This window comes from Lacerta agilis, chromosome 3 (assembly GCF_009819535.1).
Source record: "Lacerta agilis isolate rLacAgi1 chromosome 3, rLacAgi1.pri, whole genome shotgun sequence".
NCBI lineage: Eukaryota > Metazoa > Chordata > Lepidosauria > Squamata > Lacertidae > Lacerta > Lacerta agilis.
In genome coordinates, this window is record NC_046314.1 from 106,909,317 (window position 1) to 106,934,180 (window position 24,864).

The following is a 24,864-nucleotide window of genomic DNA, read 5'->3' on the forward strand; positions in this document are numbered from 1 at the left end:
GCCGGCGCGCCATAGAGAGGCGCGGACAGAGCGGCCCGGCTGGCTGCCCGCGAGACGGCCGTTGGTCCGTTCGTTTAGTTTGAAACGGCCAGGAAGTGACGCAGACTTTCACCCAGCCAACCACCCCTCCTTCCGGAAGTAGACGTGGCCGGCTTCCCTGGGCGTCCAATGTTTGGTGGCTGTGGGGGCGCCTGTGGCCCGCGCCGGGCTCCGCCACATGATGGAGCGGCGAGGGCAGCGGCGGTGTCGGGGGCCGGCGGCGCTGCTGCTGCTGCTGCTGCTGGTAACCATGCTGGGGGCGAAGGCGGCGGCCGGGGCCGGAGGAAGGTCGCTCCCTCAGTTCAGCGACGACGTCCCTTTCCGAGTGAACTGGCCGGGCAATGAATTCACCCTGGTAGGTGGCCTGCTTGAGGGGAGGGGAGAAGGGCCAGGCGGCGATGAGGACGGGGGAGCGAAGATGCTGGATTCAGGGGTCCAGGCCGGAGGGAGCTGCCTCACAACACCGTAGAGTGAGAAGGGCTCCCCGGGGTCATCTAGTCCAACCCCCTGCAATGCAGGAATCTCAACTAAAGCACCCATGACCTCTGCTTTAAAACCTCCAAGAAAGGAGAGTCCACCACCTCCCGAGGCTGTCCGTTCCTTTGCCGAAGAGCTTCTACCCAGCCGGGGTAATTCAATTTCCACAGCACTTTTCTTGTATTTTAGCTGTGAAACAGCTATAGGGGATGACATTTCAACATTACTCAGATGTGAGGGTGCAGGGGTTGGTTTGTTTCTGTTTTAATTTTAAAATAGGCCAAAGAAAACTTCAGGCAACTTTATAAGTGTTTGCGCTCTAATGTAAAAAAATGGTACCATAACGTAAAAAAGTTTGCTGCCTCTTCTGCATGATGACCCTTAAGATATTTGAAGACGGCAGTCCTATCTCCTCCTTTTCCAGGCCCTCATAAAATTCTTGACAAAACCGAAGGGGAGTTTGCGGTCCTTCTCTCATCTGCTTTGCCTGCAGCTGCACAATCAAAAGAAGCAGCCGATAAATAATCTGGGGATAAGCACACAGTTTAAATAAAGAGCAGGAAGGGTGGGTGGAGGGACAAGGGACGCAGCCGTTCATCTTGAAATGCAGGGTCTTGTCTTTTCTTTTTACTCGTGACCCGGAGATCCAGCAATGGTGGGGCAAAAGACACGTCCTCAGAATGAATGCAGCCCTTCCACACACACACACACAAAATCAGTTTCTGGCTACCCTCAAGGTTGTCTTTCTTCCTTGGCAGTAGTATAACTTAAGGGAAAAGAGTACTTTTCGAAACTGTCATTGTGAGTAATGATTGCTGCAGGTTACCCAGAGATCAGTCATTAGGCTGTATTCTACCTTTTGCACACCCCTGTCTTCAAAGAAAGAAATGTGGTGGTGTTGATTTTGAAGGGACACCACTAATTAATGAGCAGACTTTGGTGTTCTCCAGGCACAGAAAGAATCAGGAGAACTCAGAAACTTGCTCCCTAATTAGTGATGTTTCAGTTGACCCTTACAAATAACTTTGCTGTGGCTTTTTGAATCTGTTGCAGGGGGTTGGACTGGATGGCCCTTGTGGTCTCTTCCAACTCTATGATTCTATGATTCTGTTTTTCCCCTGTTGGACCCATACAGACACAGATGATTTTTATGGCAGATGCTAAGTCTGTCAACAGCTGTTACATGTGATAACCAAGATGGAGCCTTCCAGAAGATGGTGAGGGACAGGCAGGATCAAGGGTGCTGTCATCTTTGTGTCCTGTTTGTGAGCTCCCTGGATACAAATGATTGGCCACTGTTTGGAACATGGTGCAGATTCCAACGAACCTTTGATGTGATCCTGGAGGATGCTGTTATGGAGAGACTGCTGTCATTGAGAGCAGACCGAGAATGCTTGTCCCTCAGCATCTGCTATACCAGACTGTTTTAGCCCTGAATGGGATGGTTCCATGTGGTTATTTGGGTTGGGAGGTGATAGACTGTGGTGTACTGGTGGAGCCACTGGCCAATCTCTAGTGAACACGCAGCTGTGTTTCTTGCAAGGATTGCTCAACTACATGTACCTCTCGGGGCATTTCTTTTGCTATTAAGCAAGAATGCATGCCTAAGACTGCTTAATGCAGATCAGATATGCTGTAATTGTCATTACAAGTTGAGTATATATTTACTCTTGTTTTTGTTCACTTAAAATACATGAGTAGACCACGGGGTTCCTATTAAGAAGTAAAAGTTGACTACCCAATATTTTGTTCTTGTAAATCACTTTGAGTTCACCTTTCTGAAAAAAAGTAATAATGTCTTCTCATCGCTTACCAATAAGTACTGGTGACATGCTCTGACAGTTTAAATTTTGACAATTTTTGAGTTACATTCAGCCCTTTCTGCAAAGGAATATTGGGGAAATTTTGAGGGGGGGGTTAAAAAGAGCCCTTGACTGTGGCAAGAATGAGCATTGCTTGAGTGCAGGGCAGAGGGAGAAGATAACACAATCAGTATTGTATTGATTGTGTATAAGCTATGAACAGCTGAAAGAGGGAAATGAACTTAATGTATTGGAAAATTAGCTGTTTTGTTGCTGTGCTAAGGGGAATTTACAAGATGGTGTACAGCAATTAAATCATTAATGTTTGTAAGGAGGAGATGATTAAAATTGCATGGAGCTTAACAGCATTCTACATAACCACTACTTGAAAAATCATAATGGCAGGCCATGTAACAAGAATGACTGGACCAACTGCCTGATTTGTTGTAAAGCAGCTTCCTTGTCCCTTATGCCCTGCAGTCATGACAGCCTACAAGATATGAAGACTGTTGAATTGAGTGAAGCAGGTTAAGTAAATTTACTACACAAATAACTCTGCTCTTGTCAACATTGCGGGTGGAGCTTCTAGGAGGACAGCTTTCTTCTGTGATATGAAAAAGCTGCGCCTTATGTCTTATAGTAATGAAGAGGGACAACTTTCTAGAAGTCCCTCAACATTACATTGCTCAAAAGACTGCTTGGTAAGCTGGTGGAAGTGACATTACACAGGTTCCAAGACTCTTGAACCATATCTCAGTGCTTTGTAAAGGTGACTTGAGCAGGTTAATTCTACAAGTACCCCAGAAAGTGCTACGGTTAAATTTTAAATGATGTGTATATTTATCTGTGTTTGTGCTAATAGGCATTTTAATATGTTTGCAGTGGCCTGTGGTCAGAAGCAATAAACACAGATTGTATTGAAATACTATTTTAGTAACTATTCAGCAGACCCATTTAAGACTATATTTTAATATTTGCTTACATTTGAGGCATTTCCACCTTTTTCTTTCTTTTTAAGCCCACTGCTGGGGTTTTGTATAAAGAAGATCATTACATCATTATGACAACTTCAGAAAAAGAAAAATATAAGTGTATTCTTCCGATGTTAGCCAGCGGAAATGAGGTAAGTTCTGTGTCTCGCTTTCTTTTAAAGCAGGAGTTTCTACAGCAACTAACAGAAAATTCCTATGCATATCTACTCAGAAGAAAGCCCCATTCGCCCAGATAAAAATGTGTGGGATTACAGCCTAAATTTATGTATAAAACATACCATCACCTTTCTATAAAATATTTAGGATGTGTTAAATACATTAAAAACATGTTAACCAAAAAACCTTCAGTGTGTTTGTTTGTCTTAAGAGAGAGCGAGAGAGAGTAATTAGCTGTGACATAACAGGCAAATGAATTTTGGCCTGCCTTTGAATGGAAGCTTCATATTTAGTGAATATTATTATTATTATTAATAATAATAATTATTATTATTCATAATTATTATTATTATTATTATTTATACCAGGCCCTCCCTGGCCAGGGCCGGGCTCAGTGCAGCTAACACCAAATATAAATTACAATAAACGTAATAGGGGGGGGGGACAGTTAATTAAAATATGGCTTAAAATACAGCCTCATTTTAGTAGTAGCCCATAAATCAAGACCATAAAGGGAGAAAACTTCAGATATTCACCCGAGCCAGCTATCCATGCTTGTCCTACATGGACCAGCAAAAAAGCCAAGGGAAAATTTATATACCAAATGCCATATAAGGGGTCATAGTGAGTCTAAGCCAAAGGCCAGGCGGAACAGCTCCGTCTTGCAGGCCCTGCGGAAAGATGTGAAATCCCTTTGGAACACCTCGAACAAGAGGATCTCTAACATACCCTTTTGGAGTCATGGTCAGAGCAAGGAGATATAGATGCATAGATACGTTGAATTTGAGTATAAGCTCAAGCCGATCCCTCCTTCAGGCGTTGTTAAATCTGTGAGAGCCCAGACCCTTGGACAGTCAGTCCAGATAGAACTGCTTTTCTTTTTAAGGAGGCTTCCAGTGGGTTAGTCTGAATTATTTTTCATTGATTTCCTTATTGTTCTTGTGCCTTGCCTTCCTCCTCCTTGAAGCTCAGAATAACTAAAAGCTAACTGTAAAACCATACAAATGCAAAGACTCATAATACAACAATTAAAATTGCAACCAGTTAATAGCCACTTTATAACAGTAGCAGCAAACACTCTCAGCAGCAGTGTGATAATTAACCATTAAATGACTGGCGAAATAAAACTGTTTTAAGGTGGTGCCTAAGTGCCACTACTGTAATCTTAGTCAGCAGGGAGTTCCCTAAAGGGAAACTGCCACAGAGGATGTCCTGCCTCACTTCACCAACCCTACAGGTCTCTCTCATCAGCAGCAGCACAAGCAGGTCCTCCCTTGCAGAACTTATCACGTAGCTTGCGAGCTCCTTCAAGTGCTTGGGTTCCAAGGTCATTTAGGACACTATACACCAGTGCAAATACCTTGAATTGATCTAGTGGCTTAGAAATCCCATGATTGGAGCAATATGCTCCATCCTCATTGCTCCAGGTGGCAGCCTGGCAGCAGCATTCTACAATACCAGCAACCTCTGGACCATATTTGAGGGCGATTCCATGCAAAGCATGTTGCAGTAGTCCAAAGAAGAGGTTATTTGAATGGATCACGCCAGGCTAGCCCGGCCAATGAGTGGCCAGAGGTGGGCGTAAGCAATCCTACGCCACAGATTACCTGGGTCTGCAACAATACTGTAGCTTCAGGTTGAGGACTACTTTTTATTACTTGTATATTTTAAATAGATTTTATATATGTATGTAGTTTTATTTCTTTCAATGTTTAATGGGTTTTTATTGATTTTTTTAAAAGTTTAGCACCTTGAGTCTAATAAGGGGGAAAGGCAGAGTATGTATGTATAGAATATTATTTATTTATTTATAATAATCCCAAGCTGCTATTACTCATAATTTGATAACCTGAATTATTGGGAGTACTAAATTGATGTTTATATGTTAGTTGCTGTCTTGCATTTGCCTAGCTGTGGGTGTGGGGAGGAATGACTTGTGGTTTTGTAAATTGCTTGGAGCAGATGTTCAGTTAGGCAGGATACAGGTGTAATTATGCATATATGTGCATTGGAATTCATATAAAGATACATGTTTATCTTGAATATACTTAATGGTATTATTTTATGTTGTAGTCTTAAGCACAAAAAGATAGTCTTAGATGTGTTACTGCTCTGCAAGCCACTATAAAACAGTGCCATTCCAGAAATATTGGCACATAAGCAATAAGTTAATGAATTTGAACATCTTTTTCTGTGTATACACACACACACACACACACAAAATTTTATATATGTGTGAGAGAGACAGCGTAGAGAGGACACATTCGCATCAACAATAAATCAGAGCAGAATCGAAAGAGCTACTTACTGTATTCTGGCGTATAAGATTACTTTTTAATCCAGGAAAATCTTTTCAAAAGTCGGGGGTTGTCTTATACGCCGGGTGGAGAATCTGCGGTCAAGTATATCTCAAACTCTATATTTCAACTGGAAAAGTTGGGGGTCATCTTATATGCCGGAAAATACGGTAGATTTATACAAGTGGCTTGTGGTAGTTTAGTAGAATTTTTTGCAATAGAAATTCCCCTTGGTTTCAAAAGCAGTTTTCTGTAGCCATGAGAAGCATAAATTCCTCTTGGATCCATATAACTACTTCTGTATTTCTGTGGATCTTGGCCTGTGTGGTTTCTTTTCCAGACCTTTTAAGAAAGCCAACAGGACATTTCAGCATATGGAGTTGACAACAAGTAATTACTGCCTAGAAACCATAAATATAAAAACTACTTGGGGATTATAGCCTTTGTGTTCTGGGTGGTATATGTCAATTTTTTTAGGAACTTGCAGAAATAAATGAAGGTACCTAGCTCTGTGTCCCTCCATGTAATAGTGACATCCAGCTGTTCTCGTTTTAGGAGGAAGAAAAGGACTACAAAGGGCCCAACCCTGCAGAATTGTTGGAGCCTCTCTTTAAACAAAGCAGCTGCTCTTACAGGGTATGTCCACTTTGAATTTGAGGCAAAATTCTCCAGATCCTGACATCACTCTATAAGCAGTAGAGTGGATAAGCCCGGTAGAAGTGCATGTTTTATTTCCAGTAAACCCACCAGCACCACATAGACACATTACTGTTTCTGTCTGGCCCCAGATTTTCCTGTAAGTCAGTGGGCATTATGGATACCCAACCACGGACACACTTGTGGCTTTAAAATGGGAATGATTGTTTTTGAATAATTCCAACTGATGCCTGTTAACTGAATGAATACAGAGTGAAAAATATGTCGTGTGGCGTGTTTGCCTATGCCCTTTGGAGCTGAAAGAGCACAGTTTCATTAGGCCACCTCATTTAATTCAGGGCACTGATAGAGTATGGCAATGTTAAGCAGCCGTGGGGTGCTGCATCTCACCAATCCGAGCTCAAGAACCAAGGGCTAACCTGGAGTGAATTCCATAGATGCCTGAGAAGCTTGCCTCTCAAATAGAGTCTCCGATTACATCTTGCAGCTACTTTTTCCTTTCTCTTTTCATTTGCTTGCTATGGAAACGCAACACATTTCAACATGCCCTGAGCCCTTGAAGGGAGGGCAAGCTGCAAATCTAAATATTCTTACCCATCCGTTTTGTTGACTTGTTCCCTATTCGCAAGAACAGCCTTGAGTACCGTTAGTAACCAAGGATTCTCTGTGGGACATTAATCCCACAGATTCCTGCATGGTCTGAAGTAGAGAGGCAACTGCTCATAATGCAACTTAATGGAGCCCAAAGTTTATATAGGAATGGCTGGAGTTGGTTTCAGCTCTCTGCATGGTCCACAGGTTGCAGTGGGAACGTTAAAGACGTTGCACTGAAGCTTGTTCCGTGGTTGTTGACTTTGACAACAACTGTTGGTTGACATTTCCCTTACATAAAGTCTTCCTTCGTTACATTAAAACAATGGTGACATCACCTTTTATATATATTAAGACCCCAAACGTGTGCAAAAAAACCAAATGCTTTTGCTGTGAAGCTATAATAAATAATCACATATCATGATTGTCATTTCACTTGGGCTGCTGCTTTGTTTTTTAAAAAATAGATTTGCCTGTACTCTGTGTGCCAGTTAATGCCAAATATATATATATATTTCTTTAGATTGAATCCTATTGGACTTACGAAGTTTGTCACGGCAAACACATTCGTCAGTATCATGAAGAGAAGGAAACTGGGCAGGTATGTCTCATTAAAACTTTGGTCCTCAAGGGTAAAATAATGCTTGAAATTGACTTTTTAATTGTTTTCTTATCTGTTGGCATGACAAAGATTGAAGCGTTGGAGGAGAAACAGTTGTTGTAAAACAAAAAAGTGAAGGTGTATGTCTTTTCTGTTTTTTGTGTAGAAAATAAATATTCAGGAATACTTTCTTGGGAACGTGCTACACAAGAGCCCGATACTTGATCCAGGTTTGTTATTTTGCCTTTAAATGTCAGTGGTCAGGATACCATCCATTCACTCAGCTCGCTAGGGAAAGCACTGTGTAAATTTTATCCCATTGCTCACCAACAATCAGCACCATCCAAACATTCAGTGCGAAGTTTGAGAAGAGCCTAAGCACACATAACACATACAACGCTCGGCCCTCACTTTTTGGGATTTAAGACTACACAGATTTGACCTATGTGTGCTTTCTACCCCCCTCCCACCATTATAGAGCACGGTCAAACATCTTGTCCAAGCCATTCATGTGAGTCAAGTTCAAAGGCAGCTTAGGTGCAGTTGGGTGCAGTTCCGCTTGCCGCTGGGTTTATAGGGATTGAGCAAGAAACTCTTCTGTTATAGCTGCACAGGTCATGGCACTTCAAACACTGGGCTGTTTTCCTACCATCTGAGACTGAAAATAACCCCAACATAGAGAAACCAGGCCCTCTTTTAAATCTTGCCTGGAAATGTCCCCCTTCCTCATTCATGCTGTTCAGTATTCACAGGCTGGCATGTAGCTTATATTTGTATGGCAGTGTCGGATCTCTCAATCAATACTGGATTCTTAAGTTGGATTTATATCCAGAGAGTGAAAGGTCTGTTGAGATACAGAATCTTTGTTTCAGCAGATTTACTTCCTGGCTCTATATTGGTTTCTATATAGCAAACTGTGACTAAAATGTGATGCTTGTCCCGCTTGCAATGTATTCCAGAGCAAGAAGAGAAGGAAAATGAGAAAGACGGCGCAAAAGAGGCAAGTAGGAAAAGCTTGCCTTTGCTCTCCTGCTCTATGATCAGTTTGATTCATATCTGTATCTAGATCAGCCTTTAGCAAGCTAATGCCATCCAGATGTTTGGGACTGAAGCTCCTCATCAGCCCCAGAAAAGGCTGGTCTAGATTGTTGAAGCTCCCTCTCTCTTTTTGAAGTTGATGTGTTCTTCCTTTTCTTGCAGATAATATTGTTTTATTCAAGTCTGTTTCTATTAAGGGAAAGCGACTGTTTTTGTTAGCCCTGATGCTATACACTGCATTGCTAGATTAGGTTGAGTTGTGTGTTTTTCTCCTCCAAGATAGTTTCTACCACAGCTGCAGAGCAGAAAATCCACTGAATGCAAAGTAGACATGCTAAAGAAGAAATCGCATTTAAGCAAACTTAGTAGTCACTCAAAGTAATACTTTCATTTTCTTTATTTTATTTTGCTAATATAGATTCCTATGAAAAATATAGAAGGGCAGATGACCCCATATTATCCCATTGTTATGGGAAATGGCACACCTTGTACCCTGAGGCAAAACCTGCCCAGATCAAGTTCAGTCATGTATGTCTGCCATCCTGAGGCCAAGCATGAAATCCTTTCAGTGGCTGAAATTACTACATGTGAATATGAAGTGGTCATTTTGACCCCTCTCTTATGCAGTCATCCTAAATACAGGTAAGGAATTCAGGCCAATGCTGCATCCAGGTCAGGCCTTCTAGTAGCTACCTGGAACCATATTTTCTGAAGAGTTCCCTCTCATTCACTCTCCTCACAGAACTTTCATCTGTTACCTAAGGGAGGTTCCAGGCTGAACTGCGCACAAATTTGTACATCATGCTAAATCATGCAGAGGCTGGAACAAACTTTGGACTCATACACTCCCCTCTCCTCCTCCTCCTGTGCAGCCAGGGCGAGTCCTTCAGCTGCAGTTTTATTCATTTACACTGAATCTCTGCTTGCATTTTGTGTACAAGCCAGGGATTGTGATTTATAGCCAACTCTGATTAGTGCAATCAGCCAGCTTCAGAAGCCTCTGTTGGAAGTTGGCTTGTTCTTAAAATGACCACTGTCTGTTATTACAAAACTTATACAAGGCACAATTCCTGATTTACACAAAATAAGAGAAAACAAAAGTAAATATGGCTGAGGGCAGAGGTTAACATATGGGTCCAAGACTCCCTTAGCTCATCCTATCTTGTAATATTGAACTAAACCATGTTCTAGTATTATACCTGAGACAGGCTGGCTACCAGAAGAGGCATTTCTGTATCAGATTATCTCTTCCCCCGTAAAAATGTTGGGTAACCTATCAGCATTGCAGTATATTCACCTGCTGTGCTTCTCTACCTCAGCTCCACATCCTTGGTGCAAGTACAGAAAAATAAACAGGGTGTTGGCATTATAACCCAAGAGGCCTACCTATAATGAGAGAAGAGAAAAAAACTCGATATGAGGTTCTGTTTACAGTGGCAACCCTATGTTTGGTGTAATGTGTAATTCTGTCCCTAGAAACTTGGTGTAGATATGAGCTTTCTAATATTAGTGTGAACCAGAAAGTAAAAATGATCTTTTTAGATTTATTTGTTTTATTTATTTATTTATTTGAAAAACTTGTGGTGGGACCTTGCAGGCAAAGAACCTTTTAGCATAATGGCATCACAGTGGTTAAATTTCTTTTTAAAAACATTTTTGATTTTTTTTTTTGTATATGCTATATTGGGGCCACGAAACCTTTCGTGTGGGGGCTGTGCGTGAACCGCCCCATTATAAAAGTTCGCTGTTGTTTGCACAGGTTCAGTGCGTCCCCCGTGAATGACATATTTTGCCAGTCGCTGACAGGAGCCCCACTTAAGCCTCATAGCTTGCAAAAACTGGAGCAGCTGGAACAGGAGCACCGACAGCAGCAAGAGATGATGAAGGTGCCTTTTAGAAGAGCCAAGGAGGTAGGAGCCCAGAGGCATATTGCTGATGACACAAGTGTGGAAAATCCCACTATTAATCTGCCCTTTCTTGATGGCGAGGTTTTACTTCTGCTGGGGAATTCTGCTACGCAAAATTCATCCTGGGGTTTCAGGGGCAGGAAAGGGGTGGCCTGCTTTCTCTCCGCCCCGCCCCCTGCCAAACAGGTTGCCCAGTTCTGCTCTGGCTATCTTAACCTCATTCAGGAACCAGTAGTGTCTTTCAGGCTGCAGATACTGCAACAGTTTAAGGCTGCTGTGCTTTTCTTATATACATTTGAGCTTGGTTTAGAAGTCTCACAAGCCGTATGTCTCACATGGTTGTGGCTTTTTGGCCACACTGTGTTACCTTTCCCCCGCCCCTTTACCTGTGTGATATATGTGAAGCGTGTGAATGTGCCAACTGAGGGTCAGTGAGCATGCAGTATTCGGCCTGCATTTGACCATGTGTGCACTAGTGCACATTAGTGCATGTCACAATACATCTGTGAATCTTTAAAATAGAATGTGACTCTCTTTCTTTGCGTTCTGTAGCAGACTAAGAGGGCTATCCTCTCTAAAATCCAATGCCCAGTACCATCTAAATCTGCACATATTTTAATTTCAGGAAGAAGTGAATTCAGCAAAGGAGGAGAAGTTTTCCTCCTTCCACAAGCCAGTTGCCGTTGGAACGCCACATCTGTTAACGGTTGGAACGACACACATTTCCAAACTGACCGACGATCAGCTCATAAAAGAGTTCCTTAGCGGGTCTTACTGCTTTCACGGGGTGAGGAATCAATTCTATACATTGCGCTCTACTTTGCATGTGTGTTTTGCCTTCTCCTTCCCATTATTTCTGTGATTCCACCCAGAACCACAGTCATGTTAAGTTTTGTATTTTGTCTTCCTACAAAGGAGCGCAGTAAAGCGAGTGAGTCTCAGCTTCGACCTTGGAAGTGTACCTGCTTCCCTCCCCCACCCCCACCCCAGCTCAAAACTCCTAGCAGTGCCATCATGTTATATCTAGACTTTCTAGGGTTAGAAACATACATTGACTTGTGTTCGCTGATGGGTGTCATCCTTGCTGGAAGCAGCTTGGATTACTTGAGTTTTATTACCTTCTCTTCTTCCTAGGGTGTTGGCTGGTGGAGGTACGAATTCTGCTATGGCAAGTACGTGCATCAGTATCACAAGGTACGTAGAAACAGCAGTCGGAAGGTTCTGCCACTAGGTGGCCACATACAGCTTTTTGAAATTAAATAAATAAATAAAATTTGCTGCTGCACAGGAAAGATCTTGAAAGCAGGGCTGCAGACTTAGTAAAATTCATTGGTGCCTTTGCTGCTGCTGTGTTTTATTAAGGCGCTGTGCAAGGGGTTTGGGGACCTTGCCGCCCACCAGGACATTTTGGGCAGGCCCACGCCCACCTGCCTTGCACCTGACACAGGGCAAGGAAAAGCAGGGCTGGGCTAAAATGGGTTGCCTGCCAAGCCTCACCGCACAGTTTTTCCCCAAGTGCCCAACCACCAGCTGGATGTGTTTCGCATTTGGGAAGCGCTGAGCACATGCATTGCAAGTAGGGCTGGGCAATATCTGGCTTTCAACATTGTGATATATCACCAACTAAACATCGCAATATACTGATATGTCACAATGTCTGAAACAAGGATGGAGTTATGTAGAAACATTGGCTGGATTTGTGGTTTTTCCCACATTGTGATTTTTGCGTGCACACGCACGCACACACATATCACGATTCGTAATATATTGCCAGGTCAAAATTATGAAACCGATATCACGATACGGACTTCAGACCGGTTTTGGACAATATATCACTCAGCCCTAATTGCAAGGTACTTTGCACAGTGCTTCCAACCAAGTGGTGGTCAGCGCTTAGAAAGCGTTGTGCCAAGGGATTTCGAAAGGTGGCTGTAACATGTAAAAAAGTATTTTTGCAGTATTTTTCAGGCTGCTTCAGTGGAGTTTTTCCTGAGAGAATGAATATTGCTTCTTGGAGGATTTATGAGTTTGAGTGAACCAAGTTCCCTTATTATAATACAGCCACTTGCCATTAAACAGATTCAGCACATATCAACGAAACAAATCTTACCCATTCGAGTCTCAGAAATCATGGCAAAGAAGAAAACAATTAAAATATCAGATCATGCAAGAAGAAAAGGGGTCTGTGTAGAATTTTTTTTCAGTAACAAGGAGAATTGTTGTCCTCTTTTAGGATAAAGATAATGCCAAGACGACCATAGTTGTGGGCACGTGGAACAAGGAAGAGCACCTTCAGTGGGCACAAAAGAATGTGGCCAGAGCATATCACCTCAAAGACGATGGTCTGCAAACAGTGAAGTATGCCTGAGTTGGTTTTCGGATAAAACCTCAGAGATGGGGCTTGCCATGTTTTTTGCAGCTGGTCCTTAAAACCAGTTATATAGCAAAATAGTTTTCCAAGTCACCAATGCTTACTGTGTCCAGCCTTAGTCTTGAAATTAAAATCTCTGCATCTTGAATCCATCCCATGCTTTTTAAAAGTGCAGAATTCCCCTCACTGTGCCAACCGGCCTAAAAAAGGTGTGAGCAGAGAACCCATCTACTTTATAAGAAGCTCTGCCATTATTTTACAGAGCACCCCACTCATTCCTCAGCTGGCAGAGGGCCTTCTCGGTAGTGGTGCCCGCCCTGTGGAATGCCCTCCCATCAGATGTCAAGGAAGTAAACAACTATCTGACTTTTAGAAGACACCTGAAGGCAGCCCTGTTTAGAGAAGTTTTTAATGTTTGATATTTTACCGCTTTTCAGATTATTATTAATATTCTTTTGGGAGCTGCCCAGAGTGGCTGGGGAAACCCAGCCAGATGCGAGGGGTATAAATAATAATTTTATTATTGTTTTATTATGCATGGGAGGATGTGATTTAATCCTACATTGGCTGTGGACCCTGTTCCCAGTAGGGAACAAGACTGTACAGCCAAGGCAGGATTTAATCCCTGCTCATCCTCTGATGAGTGAGGATTAAAGCAATGTGCAACAGCTGTTTTTGAAGCAGCTGGTGCTTCTCCTTTAAGCCAGCAAGTCAGTGGCAGCAGCAGGGTAGAGGAGGCCGTCTTCCCCACCACCCTGCTACCACTGCCTACATACTTAAAGGAAAAGTACAAGATGTTTCAAACAGCATCTGCCTCCCCACACACACACACACAAAAAGACTCTGCAGCAACAGGAAGGTGATCCTGCTTGGTCTGGATGCCATCACAAGCTCTCTAGGGAGTTCTTGCACACATCCAAACCCAGCACTAGGGTTTGCCCTCCCTCATCATCTGATGCAACACTATAGCAATCCTGCTTGGTCCAGGTGTGTGAGAGGGCTCTGCAGGAATGTAGCAGATAGCTAAGCTAAGAGGAAGGCTTTTTTCCCCTTTGAAAACTAACAGGAAGGCTTTTTTTCCCTTTGAAAGCAAGGCGGGTGGAACTGCCCTTTAGAGGTGTCTTGTTGCCTGCTATTTGGTTTGAAGTCCCAGCTCTGGAACTTCAAAGCACCCAGCCCTCTGCCATTTGTGACGTCAGCTGGTTGATTGGTGTGTGGCCCCACAAACACCCCTGTCAAATTTGGCCTGCAGAGCCAATCCCGAAAAGGATCTGGCCCATGGAACCAGAGATGCTCCAAACTCCTGCTCTTAGGAGACAGAGATTCTAAACCCTTTGTGATCATTTGGCTGGTCGTTTTTCCCATCCTGTAAGGGTAAAAGGGGGGGTTACTGATTTTGAGTTCCTTTGGTATTTCCACGCTCAGAAGAATAATGCCTTCGAGTGCTGGACATTGTGCAAGTGTCAAATTCCAGAAGGCAACACACAAAATTCAGCCCTTTTAGTGATTTTTGCTTGGGCATGTTTTAATACTTGCATAGGTACCAAGTAGTGAGTTGACTTGCTCTATAAACATTTTAACTGATTGTTGTGACTAAACTCTAATTTTGGGACTTTCCGGCAGAATGGTGTCTCACTACTATGGAAACGGAGATCTTTGTGACTTGACTGACAAACCTCGACAGGTGACAGTGAAATTGAAGTGAGTTTGCCCCCTTAAAAATTATCCTGTTCCAGGATGACTGGACTTATATACTTTGCCCTAATGGAAGGCTCTAAAAATGTATCCAGCTGTACTTCTGAGGAACTGCATGACTGTATCTTTACTAACTGGGCACAATCCTGAGATTTTCTTTAAGTATACCCAAAGGTTTGTCTGTGCTCTGCGAGGGATTTAATTATTTCCCTGCTTCAGATAACAACTCTGCGCTCGGAAACGCTTTTGCTGGAGAATGCCATGTCTGCTGCTCAGAGTGATAAAAATCTCAGCCATCTTCACTAGACAGTGACCCCTAACTCAGCAGTCTAATCTCTGCTGATGCAAGTGCCCATCCCTGCCTCGTGTTTCCTGGAGAAACAAACTTCTGTGTGTTTCTCTATGCCTGCTCTGCAGGCTTCATGGTATCCAAAACCCATAAACTTTTACGTATCCGCCTGTCATTGCTTAAACCCCAGGGGTCGGCAGACTAAGGCCCGCAGGCCAGATCAGGCCAAATTGCTTTCAGGATCCGGCCCGTGGACTGTCCATGGATCAGCATGGGGATTCTGTTCATTCGGGCTGCGCCATTTTTTTCCTGCGCCGTTCCATTCGCCCCCCCCACACACACACACACCCCGCAGCAGCAGCTCCTGGGTTGCATCAATAGGAGCATAGCATCTAGATCAAGGGAAGTAATAATACCACTGTATTCCACTCTGGTCAGACCTCACCTGGAATACTGTGTCCATTTCTGGGCACCACAGTTCAAGAAGGATACTGACAAGCTGGAACGTGTCCAGAGGAGGGCAACCAAAATGGTCAAAGGCCTGGAAACAATGCCTTATGAGGAACGCCTTAGGGAGCTGGGTATGTTTAGCCTGCGTATGTTTAGCCTGGAGAAGAGAAGGTTAAGGGGTGATACGATAGCCATGTTCAAATATATAAAAGGATGTCATATAGAGGAGGGAGAAAGGTTGTTTTCTGCTGCTCCTGAGAAGCGTACACGGGGCAATGGATTCAAACTACAAGAAATAAGATTCCACCTAAACATTAGGAAGAACTTCCTGACAGTAAGAGCTGTTCGACAGTGGAATTTGCTGCCAAGGAGTGTGGTGGAGTCTCCTTCTTTGGAGGTCTTTAAGCGGAGGCTTGACAGCCATCTGTCAGGAATGCTTTGATTGTGTTTCCTGCTTGGCAGGGGGTTGGACTGGATGGCCCTTGTGGTCTCTTCCAACTCTATGATTCTATGATTCCTCCCTCCCTCCTGGCTTCTCCCCACCCTGCCGGTATTTCACCCCAAGCTTCGTGCCAGGTCTTTAGGGTTTCTTCACAGGTACATCCTTGGCACTGGGTGTTAGTCTGTTAAGCAACAATTGTTCTCTAGGTGCCGGTCACCCACTAACATCTGTTTAATAGATTATTGTATTTTAACATTCTGTTGGAAGCCACCCAGAGTGGCTGGGGAAACCCAGCCAGATGGGCTGGGTATAAATAAATAATAAATTATTATAATTATTCTGTCTTAAGGTGCAAAGAATCGGATTCTCCTCATGCGGTCACTGTCTACATGCTGGAGCCTCACTCCTGTCAGTATGTCCTCGGGGTATGTATTTCTGACCTTGCTGCTAGCCCCGCAGACCTCTAGGAAGACACTTTTTCCTCTTATAGAAAACATGGAAGCTTTGAAACAGAGCTTTCAATTTCCCATCCGTTCCTTCAGGACCCGGTGGCCAGCCTTTCTAAAGTGCATATTGGAGCAGTGTACTGATCCTACCTATGAGACATACCCTCCGTTCTGGACTCGCTGTTTTCCAAGAGCTTTTATTTATAGGCCTAATTGGAAGATAATGGCTCGAGATTGATCTAAGAGAGCTCATCAAAACCATTTTCTGTGCCCTTCTTCAAGGGCGCCGTGCAAATGCCGGAGTGGTCTTTAAAGGCACTTTGCATTTCAAAATCAGCAGAGAGGCTAGCTGAGATGCTGCTGCTTTCAATTCGGTTTCTCTTCACCTCGTGCGATACTAAGCACAGTAGCCTTTGTGCTTGAGAAGGGGTTCAAGAGTCGAGGTTATTCTGATGATAGAAATAATGAGAAATCTGTTGGCAGGAGCAATGTTTTTGTCAGGAAAGTTCCAATTAGACCACACTCTGGGAGAGTTGAAAGGCAGGCTTAGGTTTTGAGTTGCAAATGTCCTCTCTTGTCTTTTCGGTTGGGCAAAAGTTACTTTCTGCGATGAGATGATTTTGGGCACAACCCAACCAAAAGTTAAAGACTTGGGAGGCCTTGCTGATTTAAATGGGAGAGGTAAAGGTAAAGGGACCTCTGACCATTAAGTCCAGTCACAGACGACTCTGGGATTGCGGCGTTCATCTCGCTTTACTGGCCGAGGGAGCCGGCATACAGCTTCTGGGTCATGTGTCCAGCATGACAAAGCTGCTTCTGGCGAAGCAGAGCAGCACACAGAAACGCCATTTACCTTCCCGCCGGAGCGGTACCTTTTTATCTACTTGCACTTTGACATGCTTTCGAACTGCTAGGTTGGCAGGAGCAGGGACCGAGCAACAGAAGCTCACCCCGTTGCGGGGATTCGAACCGCCGACCTTCTGATCGGCAAGCCCTAAGCTCTGTGGTTTAACCCACACCGCCACCCGCATCCCATGGGAAGAGAGGTGTGTGCAAATCTAGTGGGGTGTTTCAGGTGAAATAAGGTTCTTCATTATATTTATTTATATCCTGCCTATTCCCCTGACGGGACTCAATGGTTTTTGTTCAGCTCTCCCCACCCCCTGCCACTGGGAAAAGAAAAATCTGCTCCAAAACCTTAGTGGACTCTTTGGAACAGTGGCGAGGCACAAGGGTCTCCTGAGAGAAGAGGGAATGAGCCAAAATTACCTTCCCCCCCCCCTCCACTTTCTTTTTGTGGAAGCCGCCTCTGGATCTGCCAGTGGAGAGAGATGCACAACAAAATGCAACTTTTGGTTGGGCTGTACCTATTAATGTGTTTTGTTTTGTTTTGTTTTGTTTTGTTTTGTTTTGTTTTGTTTTGTTTTGTTTTGTTTTGTTTTGTTTTACAAAAGGCTTGGAAGTCTGGATTCCTTTGGACATCTAAAAAATCCGAACCCCTCCCAACTCTGATATAGGAAAGGGAAATAATTTTGTGCCGGATTGGCATTGTGAGATAAATATTCAGTAATAATGACGAGCATGCAGAGGGTTTTGGAGAAGTCTGCTTGGCTCATTGCTGCCCAAAGGCCTGCCACAGCAGAGAGCGTATACAGAGCACATTAGCAAACCTAATTCCAAACATTGCAAGGACCCTGGGCGGAGCCCGAGGGGAATGTCTTGCCTTTTGAGGTCCCGCTAAATTAGTGTGAAACCCACATCCTGTCAGAGCTGTGGACAGACTTCCATTTCATTTTCTGGTGCTGTACTTGCCTTTTCCCTACAGGAAAGGATGGCAGCTGTTTGTTCTTATGTGGGGGAAAGGTTAGGGTTGCCCTGTCCCCAGGTGATAACAGTCTTTCATCTTTATGGCTGGTATCTGCATAGCCTCATTCTAGCTTCTACAGATGTTTCTATGGAATATAATTTTATGTACAGGTAGGTAGCCGTGTTGGTCTGCCATAGTCAAAACAAAATAAAAAATAAAAAAAATCCTTCCAGTAGCACCTTAAAGACCAACTAAGTTTGTTCTTGGTATACAAACTTGGTTGGTCTCTAAGGTGCTACTGGAAGGAATTTTAAAAAAAATAATTTTATGGTCTGCCATAAAATTGAAATAAAATAACATACATGTCTCTGCTCCAAGGAACTTAAAAGTGCTCAGAACCATAAGCTGCGAGAGAATGTAGAACTTCCACTTTCTTTTTTAGGCATTTGTTCATTCCAAATTTTAAAAGCCAAGATACATCTTTACATTAAAACAGTCCCCATAAATAGTCTGCTTGCAATCATTATTCACTTGAAGGGTGCTGCTGGCTGTTAATAAAGCAAATGGCTGTCCATTATCCTGCACATCAGCATTCCAAAATGTAACCCTCCTCATTTTTTGATAAACTGAGTATCTGCCATTATTTCTTCTTCACCTTCTGTCAATATTGGGTCAGTTTTCCAACATATGCCACAAGTCAAGCGCTTTGTAATCCGTTCTATCATAGATGGTAGGTCTGATGTTGTTCTCTTCCTCCTGTTTGATGGTTATCACCATTGTTTTGTGTGTGTGTGTGTATTTCTCCCTTCAGGTGGAATCGCCAGTTATCTGTAAAATTTTGGATACAGCAGATGAAAACGGAATGCTTTCAGTGCCTAGCTAATAATAGCACGTGGGATTCATTAAAAGTTCGGGGCCTTGAAAGCCGACAAAGGAGCACACCACTGGGGTTCTCCACTTTGAACCAACGGCAAGGATAAGGACCAGCAAGACCTCACCGCAAAGAGCTACTATCATGAACCACTTTGTGAATATTATATGTATATAAGAGGCTATTGATAAACTTTTAAAAATTAAAAAAGAATACCTTATCTTGAAGAAAGTTTTCAGTTGCCCTGTAATGTGGAGCAGAGTCTGGTTCCCCCCCCCCTAAGGTGTTGCGGTGTGCTCAAGTGGAGAAATTGTTACTCTCAAGGAAAGAGTGGTTCCCCAATTCCCTGGAAGGGGGATGAGAATGAAGCTGAGAACATCTTCTACCCTCAGTCTTCTGGGAAACGCAAGTAAACTGGCTGTTTCTAACACGAGTAAGCCGTGGTTTCTGCTAGGACGACTACCAAATGCAATTCGTGACCTCTCCTGGCCGCTGCAGAAGAGTTACCCAGCGGCCTCTGTCAAATGCGGCCTCTGCCCCTCTCCGCCGGCCATCTGACAAGGTGGGGGAGCTGGTGGTGTAGGAAGGCAATGGGGGTGGTAGTGGTTGTTTTTTGTCCTGTTAAAACACGGACTCAACATCACACACATCAGAACACCTGTTGCAGCCTTTCTGCTTGTTTCAGGAAATGTCCAGCTTCAGAAAAAGGGCTCCTTCAGGGCTGGGACTCCTGGACTCTGCCGTTAAGGTGCACTGGTGTCTTTCAACTCAAAATGGGAAAGCACCCAGCTTAGGGGGGCGGGTAGGAGACCTCCAAGCAGAGCCGGGTTCCTTCCCAACTGGAGCAAATGAGCCACAGTGCCAGTCAACCTGCCATCGCCACCACTGTGGTTGGAAGTACATGTGTGAGCTTTGAAATGAAAGCAAGCTACCCTGGAGTTTATACCTTGGGCCCAAAGGCAGGGAGAGTGTTAAACTTGTTCCATTTAGCCATTGAGCAGTGCGCTTTGCCAGAGGATGCCTGCCTCAGATGACATGTGCCTGGTAACGCCTGTCCTCTTAAGGTCGGCTTCCTCCCCATCTTGAGCTATTAGGGAAGTACCTGTAATTCTGCTTGCTTCCCTTCAGTCTTGCCAAACCACCATGCGGGTGAGCCTGTGTGTTCTCCAAACATAGACCGATTGGGAGGTGGGCCTGTGTGCGCAGCTCTGGGTCCCTGCCATTGTTTTGTTTTGTTTTTAAATAGCAATATTGGGCTCTCCTGCCCTGTCCCTTTGTCTACTTTGCGATCCGGCACACCTGCATGCAGAGTATATGCCCTGTTCCAAAAAGAGGTGGGGAGATGAACGGTGTTGAGCATTCCTTGCATATGTATAGAGCCATCCTGCTTTTTTTAATACGGTGTGGACTGATCACCCGCACAGACCTTTGCTGGGAGGGTGCTGTGTAATGAGTGGACAGCTTGTAGCCCTCTGGGTGCTGTTGGAGTATTATACCTCTCCCAGGATCCCTTTTACCTCACGTTGGGCAAAAGATTCCTGAATTGCAGGGGTTTAGACCGGATGACCCTTCTGGTCCCTTCCAACTCTAGAGTTCTGTGATTCTACCCCATGCCTTGGTGTCCTAGCTCACCAAAGCCTGCCACCATCAAAGGAGATGGAGTCTCCTTCTTTGGAGGTCTTTAAGCGGAGGCTTGACAGCCATCTGTCGGGAATGCTTTGATGGTGTTTCCTGCTTGGCAGGGGGTTGGACTGGATGGCCCTTGCGGTCTCTTCCAACTCTAGGATTCTATGATTCTATCAATAAACATCTGCAGTGTTGTCTCTCAGCAAGAATTCTACCACTGCCTAAGCGGACCTTGAATCCCTTAACAAATAGGGACAGCTTAGTAGGTAGAGCATGAGACACTTAATCTCATGGGTCGGGGGTTCAAACCCCATGTTGGGTGAAAGATTCCTGCATGGTCTCAACTGCTTCTACGAAAGGTGCTGCTCTCTAGAGCAATTCCTTCATTGATTTGGCAGCTATCTGCTAGCATACCTCTGCACCCAGGAAACCCACCTCAAACAAAATGGCCTTTTTTAACAAAAAAAAACATCCCAAGTCTCCACACACTTACCCCAGGAGAGGTAGCTAAAAATTGGCATTGGCTTATGAGGTTGTCGTGGGCAGAACAGCTCACCTCACTGTGCAGGCAAGGAGCCCAATGTCTGCACCAAAGTCCTAGGTCTCGAGCCTTTTTAAGTAAAATGATAACATGCACAACACATAGCGAGTGTTCTACAGTTCGTCATGCAAACTTGGATTTCCCACTTTATAAGACTTTCCCTCACACCCACACCTATGATGTGTGAAAGGAACATCCACACGATTCAGCATCAATTTAATAGTGATGGTATTCTGGGACAAATTGAGCTTTGCTGCATGGGCTCAATGTGCTGTGAGATGTGCCAGTGTGGTGAGAGCCAGTGGGGTCTTGTAGTTAAGAGCGGTAGACTCGTAATCTGGGGAACCGGGTTTGCGTCTCCACTCCCCCACATGCAGCTGCTGGGTGACCTTGGGCTAGTCACACTTCTTTGAAGTCTCTCAGCCCCACTCACCTCACAGAGTGTCTGTTGTGGGGGAGGAAGGGAAAGGAGAATGTTAGCCGCTTTGAGACTCCTTCGGGTAGTGATAAAGCGGGATATCAAATCCAAACTCTTCTTCTTCTTCTTCTGCAGTTGTACTGCACCATTACCATACTTCTGTGGGGTGGCGGGACCACAAATTTCCAGGTGCCTGCAGATACGTTAAGTGCTTGAGGGAACCTGCTCTTCGTAGAAACCACTTCCTCAAAAGAGGATGTCTCCGTCACAAGCAGGCTAAAAGTGAAACACTGACTCATGACTTGAGGGATGATGCAAGTGATATCTCGTAACCTTTAACTGGGTTCTAGCAAAAAGGTTACTGTTGATAAGAACCCTTGAAGCCCCATGGAGATGGTGGAAGAGCTACCTAGGGTAACACTCAGAACTACTGCATCATAGCAGCAGCAGCAGCGCTGCTATAACGAAGCTCAAAATCTGCACAGAACTGCAGCCCCTTTCTCTGCGGTGGTTTTATGTGTGCACAAATGGTTTTTTAAATCGGTGAATAAAGATGCAGTTGGTGATGCTCGACTCCCTGGGATGGATTCAACTTAAGTAATTCTGCTTGCATGCACCAGTACAAGGGCTCCTGCCAGCACAATGGAGCTCCCACCACCTCCCATGTCCCCAAATCAACTCCGGGGGGGGGTGTCCAGAGAACCAGAACAATGTGCAAGGAGGAGGCGAGACCAGGCACACTGAATTGTCTGCATTGACAGAACATTTTGTTTTAGAGCAGGGTTTCCCAAACTTGGGTCTCCAGCTGTTTTTTGGACTACAGTTCCCATCATCCCTGACCACTAGTCCTGCTAGCTAGGGATGATGGGAGTTTTGGTCAACTGGAGACCCAAGCTTGGGAAACACTTTTACAGCGATGTTGCATTCCTCCCATAATCTGTATTTGGAAAGTGCTTTAGCTCAGTGGTAGAGCATCTTGTCTTGTCTGCAGAAGATCCCAGATTCGGTACTTGACATCTCCAGGTAGAGCAGGGAGAGATTGCTACCTGAAACCCTGGAGAGTCACTGTCAGCGTAAACATCCATGAACCAGATGAACCAGAGGAAGTCTGATTTGACGTTTTTTTTGCAGGGGTTGTTCAGGGCCATTTGCAGGGGAAATAATTGGATGGGAACCTATGACCTTCCAGATGTTGGTCTCCAACTCCCATCAGCCTCAGCTAGCACAGTTAATGATCAGAGAAGATGGGAAGTGAACATCTGGGATGCTACTGGCCTTCCATTTGTTCGGGGGCTAAGAACATAAGAAGAGTAGGTACCGGTAGGAATTTGCTACCAAGGAGTGTGGTGGAGTCTCCTTCTTTGGAGGTCTTTAAGCAGAGGCTTGACAGCCATCTGTCAGGAATGCTTTGATGGTGTTTCCTGCTTGGCAGGGGGTTGGACTGGATGGCCCTTGTGGTCTCTTCCAACTCTAGGATTCTATGAGTCCTGCTGGCTCAGGCTGAACCTACTACTCCATCATCCTGTTCTCACAACAGCCAACTATATGCCTATAAGCCATCCCCAAGCAGCACCTGAACACAACAGCACTCTTCCCCACTTTCGCAACACGGCAACTTGGAATCCAGAGGCTTCTGCTTCCAACAGTGGAGGCAGAAGATTGCTCTCAGGGATGGTAGCCATTGACTGAGCAGTAGCAGTGATTTTTTTCTGGGATGAGTGGGGGGGGGGGTACTCAAGGGTACGCAGTGCTGGCACCTCTTCACATAACATAACAACTTCATGGTGAGTGCCAGAACCATTTTTCCTAGAAGAAAAAGCCTGAGCAGTAGGGTCACTGACTGTGTTCCACTTACATGAGCCTCCATCCTTAGGGACTCTTCGCTCTATATTCATACTTACTTGTTTATCACATAAAACTCTTTTCCTGTGTCATCATGCCCACACACTTCCTCCTTAGCCGACAGAATCTCCGCAGGATATAGTGATGGGGTAGAGCTCAGCAAAGGCAAACCTCAGCGGGGCTTCAGTTGGGGCTGCAGGAGCAGGCTGCTTCCAAGTGCAGGTTCCACTTTCACAACAAAGAGAATGAAAAGGTAAGTGCTCTGCAAGACAAGGAGTGGCTGGGGCAACCCAGCAAGATGGGCGGGCTCTAAATAATAGCATGATTATTGATTCAGGTAGGTAGCCGTGTTAGTTTGATGCAGTCAAAATAAAAAAAAATTACCCAGTAGCACCCTAGGGTCCAACTAAGTTTGTTCTGGGTATAAGCTTTCGTGTGCATGCACACGTCTTCAGATACACTGAAACAGAAGTCAACAAACCATGGATACGCAAACTAAGGCCCAGGGGCTGGATCCAGCCCAATCACCTTCTAAAGACGGCCCGCTGACAGACCGGGAATCAGCGTGTTTTTACATGAGTGGAATGTGTCCTTTTATTTAAAATGCATCTCTGGCTTATTTGTGGGGCATAGGAATTCGTTCATTTTTTCCCCAAAAAATATAGTCTGGCCCCCCACAAGGACTGAGGGACAGTGGACCGGCCCCCTGCTGAAAAAGTTTGCTGACCCCTGCACCAGACCCTAGTGGGAGGGTGGGGTGGGGTTTTTCTCAGAAGGGTAGTGGGAGATGGGTGATATGCTAAAGCTATTTTTGGTCATCTGCATACTATCCCTTGCTTTTTCCTGTAGGACTAATTGCAGTCGTTCACGTCGTCAACAGGTTTACCATACCCATTGAGTCAGTCACCCATCTCCTACGACCCTTCTGAGAAAAACCCCACCCCACCCTCCCACTATATATAAGGATCTGGTGACTTCTGTTTCAGTGTATCTGAAGAAGTGTGCATGCACACGAAAGCTCATACCAAGGACAAACTTAGTTGGTCTCTAAGGTGCTACTAGACAATTTGTTGTTGTTGTTGAAAGTTGGAGGGTGGTTGTGAGATGTGGTTGTGAGATCTGTCCCTGTCTTGTCATCTTCCTCTTTGTTGCCTGGAAGGAAAGGCAGAGAAATATGCAACAAACACACAGAGGACTGGGCAGGGAAGCCAAAGGTGCCACGCAGTTGCCAGAAGGAAAGGGCAAGCTGCAGCAGTTTGGGAACCCAGGGTGGGAGAATCCCAAGGTGGCAGGAGTTTCACTTTAAGAACGTGGAGAACTGAGGTACCCCGAGGACTTCTCTCATAACATCATTGTGGGGATTCATTTTAGTCGTCGGTGAACCCTAGGGAGAGACACAGTCAGGGGAAACGTTTTACAGTTGTGAGGGCTCTTGGTGGGACACTGAAAGGGCTCGTCACAATTAATTGGTGGCAGCGTCGTGATTCGAATTCAACACCCACACGCCTG

General features: G+C 44.7%; 1 protein-coding gene across 1 annotated transcript; it reads left to right on the plus strand.

The window, feature by feature from the left end:
• Positions 1-114: 114 nt before the first annotated feature.
• On the plus strand, positions 115-19,148 carry ERLEC1 (endoplasmic reticulum lectin 1). The gene is made up of 14 exons (XM_033145081.1): positions 115-394; positions 3,337-3,441; positions 6,319-6,399; positions 7,535-7,612; positions 7,779-7,842; positions 8,572-8,612; positions 9,069-9,292; positions 10,410-10,560; positions 11,183-11,344; positions 11,692-11,751; positions 12,791-12,915; positions 14,552-14,629; positions 16,154-16,229; positions 18,869-19,148. The coding sequence occupies exons 1-14, from the start codon at positions 218-220 to the stop codon at positions 18,938-18,940; spliced, it is 1,494 nt and encodes a 497-aa protein (XP_033000972.1). The 5' UTR covers positions 115-217; the 3' UTR covers positions 18,941-19,148.
• The last annotated feature ends 5,716 nt before the right edge of the window (positions 19,149-24,864 follow it).